At 50.4% G+C, this 11,614-nt stretch overlaps 1 protein-coding gene across 2 annotated transcripts in view; it reads left to right on the forward strand.

Moving 5' to 3' along the window:
• The window catches only part of CTSB (cathepsin B), a 34,418-nt gene extending 26,259 nt beyond the window's left edge, over window positions 1-8,159 (forward strand). The window contains exons 3-10 of one of the 2 annotated variants that reach the window (XM_004707647.2): window positions 440-525; window positions 1,155-1,269; window positions 2,851-2,969; window positions 4,040-4,125; window positions 4,406-4,549; window positions 5,038-5,154; window positions 6,624-6,752; window positions 7,143-8,159. In XM_004707647.2, coding sequence (XP_004707704.1) covers window positions 440-525; window positions 1,155-1,269; window positions 2,851-2,969; window positions 4,040-4,125; window positions 4,406-4,549; window positions 5,038-5,154; window positions 6,624-6,752; window positions 7,143-7,240 — 894 coding nt within the window. In that variant the 3' untranslated portion in view covers window positions 7,241-8,159. Of the gene's footprint in view, window positions 1-439; window positions 526-1,154; window positions 1,270-2,850; window positions 2,970-4,039; window positions 4,126-4,405; window positions 4,550-5,037; window positions 5,155-6,623; window positions 6,753-7,142 lie in introns of those variants that run through there. The other variant, XM_030884609.2, reaches the window with a different exon arrangement.
• The last annotated feature ends 3,455 nt before the right edge of the window (window positions 8,160-11,614 follow it).

Raw genomic sequence — 11,614 nt, forward strand, 5'->3', positions numbered from 1 at the left:
GGGGGGGGGGGTGAGGGGTGTGTGTGTGTGTAAGTGAGCTTGAGGTGCAGTCACAACCTGGCAGATCTGTGAGGAGTTATGGTTTTTTATAGATACTGACAGTACTTGTTCTGCCACTTACTGAGACCTAGCATGGTGGGGACGAAGGAGACATAAGATGTGTTCATTGTTGGGGAGGGCTTATCTTGTGGTTTCCAAATGGTCGCTGGTCAGGGAAGACACCCAGTCATTTGAGCGCTGAAGTCTCCCGATAAGGACTCTGGGCCGGTCCTGGCCTGTGGACCTGTGGGCCTGCTCTGCAGGGTGGCCCTGTCCCACTGCCCTACTGGGCTGGAGAGGGCCTCAAGCCTTCGCTGAGTCGGGCTTTGTGTGTGGGCAGCATCCACACATACCCGCACCCCCTCCTGTTAGTGGGTAATGTCGCGGGCCTCTTTTCTAGGCGGGACACAACTTTTACAATGTGGACATGAGCTACCTGAAGAGGCTGTGTGGCACCCTGCTGAAGGGCCCCAAGCTGCCCCAGAGGTGAGTGCCTGCTGCACCGCAGCCACTGTGGCCGAGCAGGAGAGCACAGCTAGAAGCCGCCTCCCTGGCTGCTGAGGTCCCCCCAACCCAACCCCCCCAGCTGCAGAGCTGCTGCCTGAGGGGCAGGGCCCAGCTTTGGGGCCAGTGTTTGCTGCCTAGTACCTTGTTGCAGTGGATTTAGAACCCTGGTGGGAAAGCCCCGGGTGGGAAAGAGACTAGGTCTGACTGCAAAGTCTGTGTGGGCTCTTGGAACAATTTAAGGAAAATTGAAGGGACACCCTTTAGGGTTGTATAGACAACTCTCTCATGGCCATGTTAATGCAGAAATAACTTTCTCAGGAAGTACTAGGTGTGCCCAGCAGTTAGGGCGCACCACTGTATACCCTGGATGATTTTCTGTCACCTGTAGCTAAAACTCCTGGAACAGAGCCGGACAGTAAATCCTGAGATGCATGCAGTGGTGACTTGTGCTGAGCAGATGGCACAACTGCCCTCTGGGGAGACTCATTCTGTGCAGACTGGCTCTCGGCCCCAGCTACAGTCGCATAAGTGATCCTGCACTAAGTGGACTCTGGGGCGGGAGGCGGCTTTTGGAGGAGCACTCATAATGAAGACTTCCCTATACCCAGAGTTCACTTTGCTGAGGACATGGATCTGCCTGAGAGCTTTGATGCCCGGGAAAACTGGCCCAAATGTCCGACCATCAGAGAGATCCGAGACCAGGGTTCCTGCGGCTCCTGCTGGGTAAGGCTTGCTGGCTGAGGGACAGCGGGTGGGAGCCAGAGCGATCCTGGGAGAGGGGTTGGGGCCGAATGTGATGAGTCAAGTGACATAAGATCAGCGGTCATGTTAAAGAGCAGAGATGTCACTTTGATGCTAACGTGCTCCTGGTCATACATTGTGAAGGCTGGACAGTGCATGAGGAAAACCGGAAAAGAACCGATGCATTTGAATGATAGTGTTGGCAAAAAATATTCAACATACCACGGACTGCCAGAACCTATGAGTCTGTTTTGGAAAAGGTACAAAAAGATCGCTCTGTGTTAGGCTGCGTTGACTAGAGAAACAAATCCAGTGGTGCTCTTATATGTAAGAAAGATCTTTCCATCAAGAAGCTTTATGTAGCAGGAAAACATCCCAGCCAATCCAACTCAAGCCCCTAAGTTTGATACTAGTCTAAATCCCTCTTCATCCTCACAAAGCCACATGCAATGATGCAGAATGCAGGAAGATCACAGGCTGGTGGGTGCAAGGTCATGTGGATCCAATGGCATGGTTCATCACAGGGCTCTGGCAGGTCTCAGAGTGGCCTGGAAGCAGGAGGGTGAAGGGAGAGCAAGGGAGGCCGGGCCTCCAGGCAGCCACATATCTTGGTATCGCTGCCAAAGGGGGTCATCAAGCTGCAACCTGACTGACAGGCTAAACCCCACCCATGTCCTCTTACAGATGCCATGTTGGCACAAAAATCCTAACTATCACTCCCCTTGGGATACATTAACACAAAAGACCTGTCCCTGGGGAAAGGGCGGCGTGTTGTGCTTGGTAAAGTGGGAGGTCGAAAGTAAGGAAGAAGACCCTCGGCAAGGTAGATTGGCCCAGTGGCTGCGCGCGAGGTTCAAGCCCTTATGATGCAAGAGCTGGCGGTGTTCGCTGCTGTGCCTTTGTGTCACCGATGGGAGCCGAGTGGGTGGCAGCTAGCAGGAATGGCCAGGAATCATGGTGTGGATTAAGTGGAATCGCCCAACCCATTGCTGTTGAAGTGATTCAAACTCATCTACAGGGTTTCTGAAAGTGTAAATCTTTATAAATGCAGGCAGCCTCGTCTTCTATGGAGCTGCTGGTGGGCCTGAACTCCTGACCTTCCATTTAGCACCACAACATGTAGCCCACTGCTGCGGCACCAGGGCCCATTAGGTAGATTAATAGACGTGAAGAGAGCCTGGTAGATTGTGAGCCCCGTGTATGTTCACTCTTGGGCTGTTTTCCATTCTCTACTTGACACCATCTTTTTAGTTCATCAGTAGGTACCGTTTGCTCTGGGCACAAGTTTCCCATCTGCATCAACAAACTTTTTATGTTTAAAAAAAATGACTTGTTTCAGACATGAACTGAGTAACTGAGAACTATGGGGTGGGTCGGTCCTTTGCCTTATCAGAGCTTCAGCCCAGGTACGCTATGAACAGCCTGGTGCCAGGAGAGACCAGCCACCCAGAAGTGCCCACTGTGGCCCTCCCAAGGCACTGGCTGGAGCGTGCTCTCTGTCTTCTCGTGAGACCAACAGTCCACACTTGTTGGCCTCTCACTTGGGTGGGGTTGTCCCTGCAGGCATTTGGGGCTGTGGAGGCCATCTCTGACCGGATATGCATTCACACCAACGCGAATGCTAATGTGGAGGTGTCTGCGGAGGACCTGCTCACCTGCTGTCACATGGAGTGTGGGGATGGGTGAGTTTGGATAGTGCTCTCCGCCAAGGGAGGCCCAGGGACACCCCCGGGGAAAGATGCCAGGCAGCCGGGACCCCCGGGCTTCATCTGTCGGAGAATTTGTAGGCAGTGACACTGAGGGAAGGATACCTTGGGAGGAGAGAGGTATTCTCTCCCTTTGAGACCCTAAACAGCTCTTCCCGTTGAAAAGTGTTCTCTCTCTTATCGGAGACAGAGTGAGGACCTAGGGGGCTGGAAACGGCCTCTAGTGTGGCAGCTGCTCTCGGGAGATTGCTGAAGCCAGGCTGGCTCCACAGTGCTGTGGCGGGCAGGTGGGGTCCTGGGAAAACTGGTCATTGTGGGCTGGTTCATTACCTTTCGGACCCCAGGCCTGGCTTCTGAAACAACTCGTTCCCTTTTCTTCCAAACTCAAATCCTAAGCCCACTGCTGCGGAGCCGTAATGCGTCCGCACGATGCTGTAGGCTGAGTGGAACGGCTGAGGGTTTCCGAGACTGTAAGCTTCACACAAGCAGGCAGCCTCTGGTGGGTTCCCCCTGGGACCTTTCTGTTAGCGGGTCACTGCTTCCCCCACTGCCCCACCACGCACGCACGGCTCGCTTGCTTGCTTAGGGGATGGTTCGACTGCCTGGGCCTCTGTCCTTCTCTGCAGTGTAGGGTGGTGAGCCCGCCATCCAGAACTAAATTTCCACCTCACGTATTAGCCTCTGCAAAGGTCTGTGGTTCCCGACCTTGACTGTGGGTGAGAAGTTCCTGCAAGTGTAATAAAAATAGCATGCTTGGAGCCTTTACCCCAAACAGGTTAAATCGGAATCTCCAGCATTGCCCCGGGGAATTTCCGTGTTTGCTGCCTGCTTCTTCAAAGATGGCCCGGGTAGCCCTTCTGACAGGGGCTTCTCAGTGGGGTGGGTGGAAGCATAGCTGTTCCCTGGAAGCAGCGAATAGCCCGGGACGGAAGCCCGAGGTTCTTGGTGTCTGGGAGTGCTGTGGGGCCGGTGGCTGAAGGCACTGGTGGACCCTGGAGCTGGGGAGCTGCCCTCACAGTGAGTTCTAATGACTGCTCTTTTCTTAGCTGCAATGGGGGCTTTCCGGCTGGAGCTTGGCACTACTGGACCAAGAAAGGCCTGGTTTCTGGAGGCCTCTATAACTCCCATGTAGGTGAGTGTCTGCCCTTGGTTCGGGTTTTATCAGCAATGAGTAAGGATGGCTTCGACATAGCTTTATGCAGGTATACAGCTTACACAGGTGAGGGTGGAGGGCAAGAACACTGAGCTCTGAAATGGCCTAGAAATACCATGCACTTCTTTCTCCAGCAGCGGTCAAAAGTGGTGGTTGAAAAATGTCAGTGCCGCAGATTGATGATAACGAATGCTCACCCTCTCCCTGCCCCAAACCTGGTGCAGGCCATCGGTTGACCTTCCCATTTGGTCCCTGACAGGCTGCAGGCCCTACTCCATCCCTCCGTGTGAACACCACGTCAATGGCTCCCGACCCCAGTGCAAGGGAGAAGGAGACACGCCCGAGTGCAGCAGGACCTGTGAGCCTGGCTATTCCCCATCCTACAAAGAAGACAAGCACTACGGTAAGATGGGTTCTGGGCTCCCAAGGAGACTGGGCCCTGTGACTGGCGGCACTCTGGCTTTGGCCAAAGGAGGGACGAGACCCAAGCAGTTGAGCCTTTTGGCCGGTGAACACCAGGAGAGATCACGGAAAGGAGGATGCCTCTCTTGCCAGAGGCCTGTCTCCACCTTGCACCGGGAATGTCGTAGATCCATGGCCCTTCAGAGCTGGACGGGTTCAACCCTTTCAAGGCAGTGAAGTGCCCTAGACTAGTTCTGGCCTCTGTCCAGTAGCGCACGTGGACTATTTTCCCCACTGCAGTTTCTGCCTTTCTGATCGCCCTCCAGGGCCAGCTCCCCGTTTATTCCAGGGAAGCCTTACCTGCCTCCCTTGGCTGGGTACAGTCGTTCCCCCCCCTCCCCCCCACATTTCCTGGAGACCTACGGTAACTTGGTGACTGAAGCTGCAGGAGGCTTGACTCAGCCTGGCTGGCCTGGTTTCATCTTCCAGGGTACAGTTCCTACAGCGTGCCTCCTTCTGAGAAAGAGATCATGGCTGAGATCTACAAAAATGGCCCGGTAGAGGGAGCCTTCTCTGTGTACACAGACTTCCTGCAGTACAAGGCTGGTATGTATGGACATGGGACTGAGCGCAGGTGCAGAGTGGGGTGGGGGCGTGCAGGTGGGCCAGTAAGAGCCTTCATCCAGCCAGCCCTTTGTGGGGAGGGCAAGCGGGCTTTATTGGGAGCCCCTCACCTGGGTCTCATCCATACTCTATCAGGTAGAGTCTGGTGCCCGGTGGACCTTATAGTCCATGTTCTCAGCAGCTTTCCCACCTGCTGTTCATGTCATCTACACATGCTTTAGCAGATACCCTCCCCAGCGCTAATCCTACTCACACCTCTCTCTGAAGTCCTCCCTGGCCGTTGGCCACTCCTGCCTCTGCCTGCATCACTCCACCGGCATGTTGACATGATCACTGTAGGTTGGTGTGCCCGGCTTTGTCTTGGTGTCTGACAGAGAGCCCAGCATCATGTCTGGCACCTAGCAGGTGGCTATACATGGAGACCATTGGTGGTGTATGGTCAAGTCAAGGAAATTGGACAGTCCCTGCCCTTTAGAGCGTTCTTGCTGATTCATTTGCAGCACGAAGGGACCGTGTGTGACAGCACAGCTGCCACCAAGGGGGTTCTGGGCTGTCATCTTTGTAGGAGGTGATCACCAGGTCTTCTCCGTGTGACCAGTCAGGGCATAGGCGTGTGCGCTGCCAGCCTTTGCGTGGCAAAGATAAGATAGAGGAGCTCAGTGCTTCACCAGGGCCCCAGAGAGCTGTCTTAGAAATTGCTTATTTCATAGTAACTCACTTTGCTGGGTTTATCTCATTTGCATCCTGCTAATGAGAAACATCTAAAAGTTCCCCACTCTTGTAAAACCAGAATTGGACAAAGGAAGTTGATTCTACCAAGAAAAAGTTCTTTACCAGTTAAAAGGCAATGGGTCAGCCAGGGACCAGCCTGGTTAGCCAGCCTTCTGAGGGTCAGCAGTTGACTGAATGCTGCAAGCCAAGCCGACTCCTAAGTCCTTTCTCTCGTGTGGACCCTTGAGCAGCAATTTTTAAAACTTTTTATGCCACTAAGCCCTTTTCACAAATGAACTCTGACATGGAATCCCAGCTTGTCAACACATAATTAGACAATTTAGTACTATTAAATTTATCTCACAAGTTGGAATTTTGCGAATGGCTTGTGGCAAAATGGAAATGAAAAGACAGTTTTCCTACTTAAAAGTCCCTTCATTTAAGTGTGTTCTTAAGCCAGCCAATTTATTTGGTTGGACGGACTCTCTTGTAATGTTTTCATATTTAGGTGTCTTTGGACCCTTAAAAATACACTTAAATATTAGAAATATGGATCTAAAATTTGTGGGAAATCTGGAGCCTTCTCATGGAACCTCAGGGACTTGCTTTGAAAGCCCCAGGCTCAGTGCTGTTCACAAACTAGGCCTCGTGGCTGAAGGGCGGCCAGCTGGATCGGCTGGCACTCTAGGAGATGGTGCAGTAGCCTTGGCGCGGCCTGAGCCCTGTTTTTCTTTTCTCAGGAGTGTACCAGCATGTAACCGGAGAGGAGGTAGGAGGCCATGCCATCCGCCTTCTGGGCTGGGGCGTAGAGAATGGTGTCCGCTACTGGCTGGCTGCCAACTCCTGGAACACTGACTGGGGTGACAATGGTGAGTGGAGGCTCCCTTCCAGTTACGCCCACATTCAGATTTTCAAACCCTTTCTATCAGCCAGAAGGTAGTGGCTGCCTTACCCTGTCCACTGTGCCTCTCGGTTGATAGTCAGAGGCTTTCCTTCTGCCACAGAGAGGGCATGCTGTCCTCTGTCCTGTGAGGGGGCAGGATGGGGCCAGGCCATGACCTCACATAGACCCTATACCAGGTGAGACTCCTGGCATGCAGGATGTCATGGCTGGCCTAACAGGTGAGCAGAGCTGTTAGAAGTCTGGGGGCTGGGATTGGCTCCTCCTCCGGCCCTAGTCTCTTGGGGATGCATGTGCATATTCTGACACAAATCTCAACCCGGGGCACTCTTTAAAAGCACCTGATTCTCTCTTTCAGGCTTCTTTAAATTCCTGAGAGGACAAAATCACTGTGGAATCGAGTCAGAAATCGTGGCTGGAATCCCTCGTACTGACCAGTACTGGAATAGGATCTAATCACCGGTGACCCTGTCCAACCGGCCCTGCGGGAGCTGTCCTCTAAATATAGCCAGCTGGGATTGGGGTGGGGGTGGGTAGGGTAGGAATGTCTCTTGTTGCTGGAGTTCAGAGAAGATGCAGGAGGTTTTAGATAGTGGCTGACATGTTTCGGGGCCCAGAGGTCTGGATTGGGCCAAACTGTGTGTCTGCTATCAGAGCTGATCTTTTCTGGAGTTGACACCTGTCTTCCATGGAAGATAAATCCAAGTCCTGGCTACCTCCCAGCCTGTTCGGTGGGCCAGTCCTCCCAAAGCAAACAGACCACACAAGCCCCATAGACTAGTACTGTATGTAGTGCCTGCCTTTCCAACTCCTGCTGCAATGACCCGCCACAGCCTGCCCCCTCCGCCCCCCCTACACACACACACACACACACACACACACCCCTGCTGACACAGCTCCAGGGAGCAAGACTTAGTGAGGACCTAAGGGGGTTGACTTCCAGTTTTCCAAAGGAATGGGAAATAAACTTTCAGAAGATTGACATTTCCACACAAAAGCACTCTAAGCAAGTGGTCTGTAGCATAAGATGAGAGGTGGTGGGAGCAGCCCTTGGAAGAAAGCCCCATCTTCCAGGACACCGGTTCCCATTGAGCTTTGTAATGTTACACACTTTCTCCTGGCTTCTGTGTGATGATTCTTTTTTAATAGAAACTTTTATTTTTAATGCACCTCCAGTGATCATGTGAATGAACCAGTTCTACATTAAAAGAGCTGTACTGATTTTCCCAGAGCTTACGACTGAGTGGTCAGAGTTTGACTGACAGACATATCCACCTCTAATACAGTGGGAGAAAGCAGCTTTTACTGTTTGCTTAACCTACCAGTTTAACAGAAGAGTAACTGTGCCAATAAAAAGGTCCTCCTTCAAATGATAGTTTGTTTTCTGGTGGTAATTTTGTTATGCCTGTACATACACATCTGCCCTTCTCACCAAAAAAGGAAGCCTGTCCTCCTAGATCCGGGAGTCCTTCAAACAACTCCCAGGATTGTCTTGTCTTAATCAGGTGGAACAAAGTGAAGAATCTAGTTTGGGTTTTGTTTTTTAATAGTTTATTGTGTAATGATTTATTAGCATATGGTTCACATACCATGCAATAGTTCATTCATATTAAGACTTGTGTAATCAAAATAACTTAGTTTCAACTTCTGGGTCCCACCATAGTTTCAAATCATGTCTGCCCTGTCATCTCCATAAGTCCATCCCTTGACGCGGTCCCAAGCTTGGTAAGCTCTGTGTCTGCTGGTTCTAAAGAGCTGAGCACATGCTCCTTTTTTTACGCAACTGCACATTGTCTTCCTGAGGGTTCTGTTGAGAATCACCACGACCCAAGATGACCCGTTAAGGACCCGAGCCCGGGTGTGCCCGACCTTGTAGACCGTCTCTTCAGAGGTGTGTGTCGCTTTGACTTACATTGCTCATTAGAAACTCCTATTTGAACTGGCCCCAGTTAGGAACCTTAAGTAAGGGAGTTTACCAGTTCTAACCCAAGGGACTAGAAGAACTAGAAAAATCAGCATTCATCCCACTAGCCAGACAATATAAATCCAGAGTTTGGCTAGCTCTTTTCATAAGTAGAAATTTTGACATCGTATGTTACTCAGGCGAGGAATTGGGAGCTTCAAATGTAAGCTCAAAATCAGAAGGAACACTTTTTGAAGGAAAACAATTTATTAATAAGTTGATTCCAACTGATAGCAACCCATAGGACAGACAGACTTATCCCCATAGGGTTTCTGAGGTGGTAATCCTTGTAAAAGCATACCTCCCCTCTTGCCCGCCCGCGGAACCAGCTGGTGATTTGAACCTGACGCCTGAACTCCCTCTACTACACCACCAAGGCTCCTTGAAACTGGTTATAGCACGTAGGAGGGTTTAACAGCAGTTACCAAGGTACAGATTTGTAACTATTCTTGTAATTTTCAACTAGAATAAATTCCTAACCTCAATGAAGTTGAGAGTTCTATTCACTCCCCAAACTGAGGTAATTCCATGTCTGTGTTCCCTTCCCCCATCTCTGCCGTGGACCCACCTGAAATCCCATCCCACCCCCACCCAGAGCCAGCAGGTTTGGTGAAGTCCCAAAAAGAATTGTTCAGCATCTTCACACTTGGCTTAAGAAGGCTGATAGAAAAATCAGACAGTATTTATGATTGGGACAGATCTTACTACTTTAATAAACCTCAAAACTAGCCCACTTATTGGCCCAAATCTCATTTGAGTTGAATCCATTAAGTGGCTATACGTTTTCTTAGGAGTCTGTCCGCAGCAAGGTGACAAGGTGGACGTGAAGATGCCCTCTAGGGAAGGGTGTTTTGAGAGTTTAGAAGCTTGGGTGAAGCAAAGCAGTCATCCTTTTTGCATAGGTTCCCAAACCTCTTTGCCCTCTACTACCCTGTTTACAGAGAAAAAATTACTGTGCCCTCTGGCAATTAAACCCTTTTGTGCTACATAGCCCGTAACGGAGGGTAACGTGTAAGTCTCTGCTTCGGCAACCCCTTTCCAACACATCTTGGAGCCCTGCTGCTCAAAGTGGTTCACAACTCCAGCTACTATCTGACACCTAGGCATCTGTTCGAGGTCCCTGGGTGGGTTTGCGCTGGAGGCGGAACACCTGGGAAGAAAGGTCTGGAGAGCTGCTGCCTTAGGATGGTAGCCAGAAAGCCTGATGGAGCCTTTTACTCCAACATACAGGGTCGCCATCGGGCGGAATTGACTGGACAGGACTAGGTTTGGTTTTGTGTTTTTAGGAGCTTGTTTGAAATACTGATTCTGCGTCAGACTCCCTGAACCTGGATTTGCATTTGAACAATACTCAGACATTTGTTCTGTATTTTCCATTACACCAGTGATTCACAGGCTGGTCCACCGGCCAGAAGCATTGGCATCACCTGAGAACTAGGTAGAAATACAAATTAATTGGGCAATGCCGATTTACTGAATCAGAAATCCCATAGTCCCAGCAATCTGGGGCATTCAGATATGGCTTTATACCAGCGGTTCTCAACCTGTGGGTCTAGAGCCCTTTGGGGGTCGAATGACCCTTTCACAGGGGTTGCCCGATTCATAACAGTAGCAAAATGACAGTTAATGAAGTATCAATGAAATTTTATGGTTGGGGGGAACTGTATGGCATTAGGAAGGTTGAGAATCACTGCTTTATACCCATCAACGTTGACATATCTCGCTGTCCCCACAAACCTATGAAATTTGGCTTAGCAAAGCATTGTTAAAGAAGAGCAAATAGGCTTCTCACGTCCAACCTGAAAACCTACAGACAGCCATTGTAGTCGAAACAGCCTGGTACTGGTACGAGAGCCATACAGACCAATGGAACAGAACAGAGAAAGCAGAAATAAATCCATCCACCTACAGCCAAGTGATTTTTGACAAGGGGCCAAAACACTTTAAATGGGGACGAGAGTCTTGATAACAAATCACTCTACTCACTGCTATTGAGTTGATTCATGATCCCGTGAGATTCTAAGACAATGGGAGTGGAAAGCCCAGTCTTTCTCCTTTGGAGCAGCTCGTGGTTTCAAACTGCCAACCTTGAAGTTAGCAGCCCAACACAACCATTATGCCAAGACTCCCATCAACAAATGGGGTTAGCAAAATCAGATTTCCACTTGCAGAAAATTGAAACCCACACCTCACTCCATATATATGAGGATTAGAGCCTCAAGATCGATTAGAAACCCATGACAGATGCAAACCCTAGAAGTATGAAGGTCTCAATGAAAACAAGGACACGTAGGAGCCCTAGTCCTAGCTTATCAAATCCGGTGACAACTCGGCTGTCAAAACTGCCAAGCTCGAACTCTACACTGCTCCAACAGCTAAGTTCAAAAGAATCTGCTCCATAGTGAACCAAAAATCCAACTGGGAAAAACCTGTCTGGGCCGAGAGCAAGGCCTGCGCCATCTCCCTGCGTACACCAAGGGGTGACCCTTAAGTGTAAGCACTGCTCTTACTCAGACAACAGGGTGCTTGTGTTAGTGAGTGAAAACATTTGTCATTGTGGTTCTCTTTGGCACTTTATTTGTGTAAGCTATCATCCCCATGCCTCCAAAGAAAATGATACCAGCAGTAAAGCTAAGAGGAAAACTGAGAGCCACAATATAGTTGTAGGAACTGCTGCAACATCTCAATCAGGTTGCTGCCGCTTGTCTAATTTGGTGGCTGAACCTAATAAGGCTACATTGACGTTATCAACATTGACATTTTGGAGAGAAAAAAGGGACTGACAGTTCCGGGGGGACATGGGAGAGGGGGAGGAGGGGGGAAGGGAAGAAGAGGGGATAACAAACCCAGGGACAAGGGAACAACAA

The sequence above is a fragment of the Echinops telfairi genome, unplaced genomic scaffold (genome assembly GCF_000313985.2).
Source record: "Echinops telfairi isolate 266 unplaced genomic scaffold, ASM31398v2 ScPeMD7_9;HRSCAF=40, whole genome shotgun sequence".
NCBI lineage: Eukaryota > Metazoa > Chordata > Mammalia > Afrosoricida > Tenrecidae > Echinops > Echinops telfairi.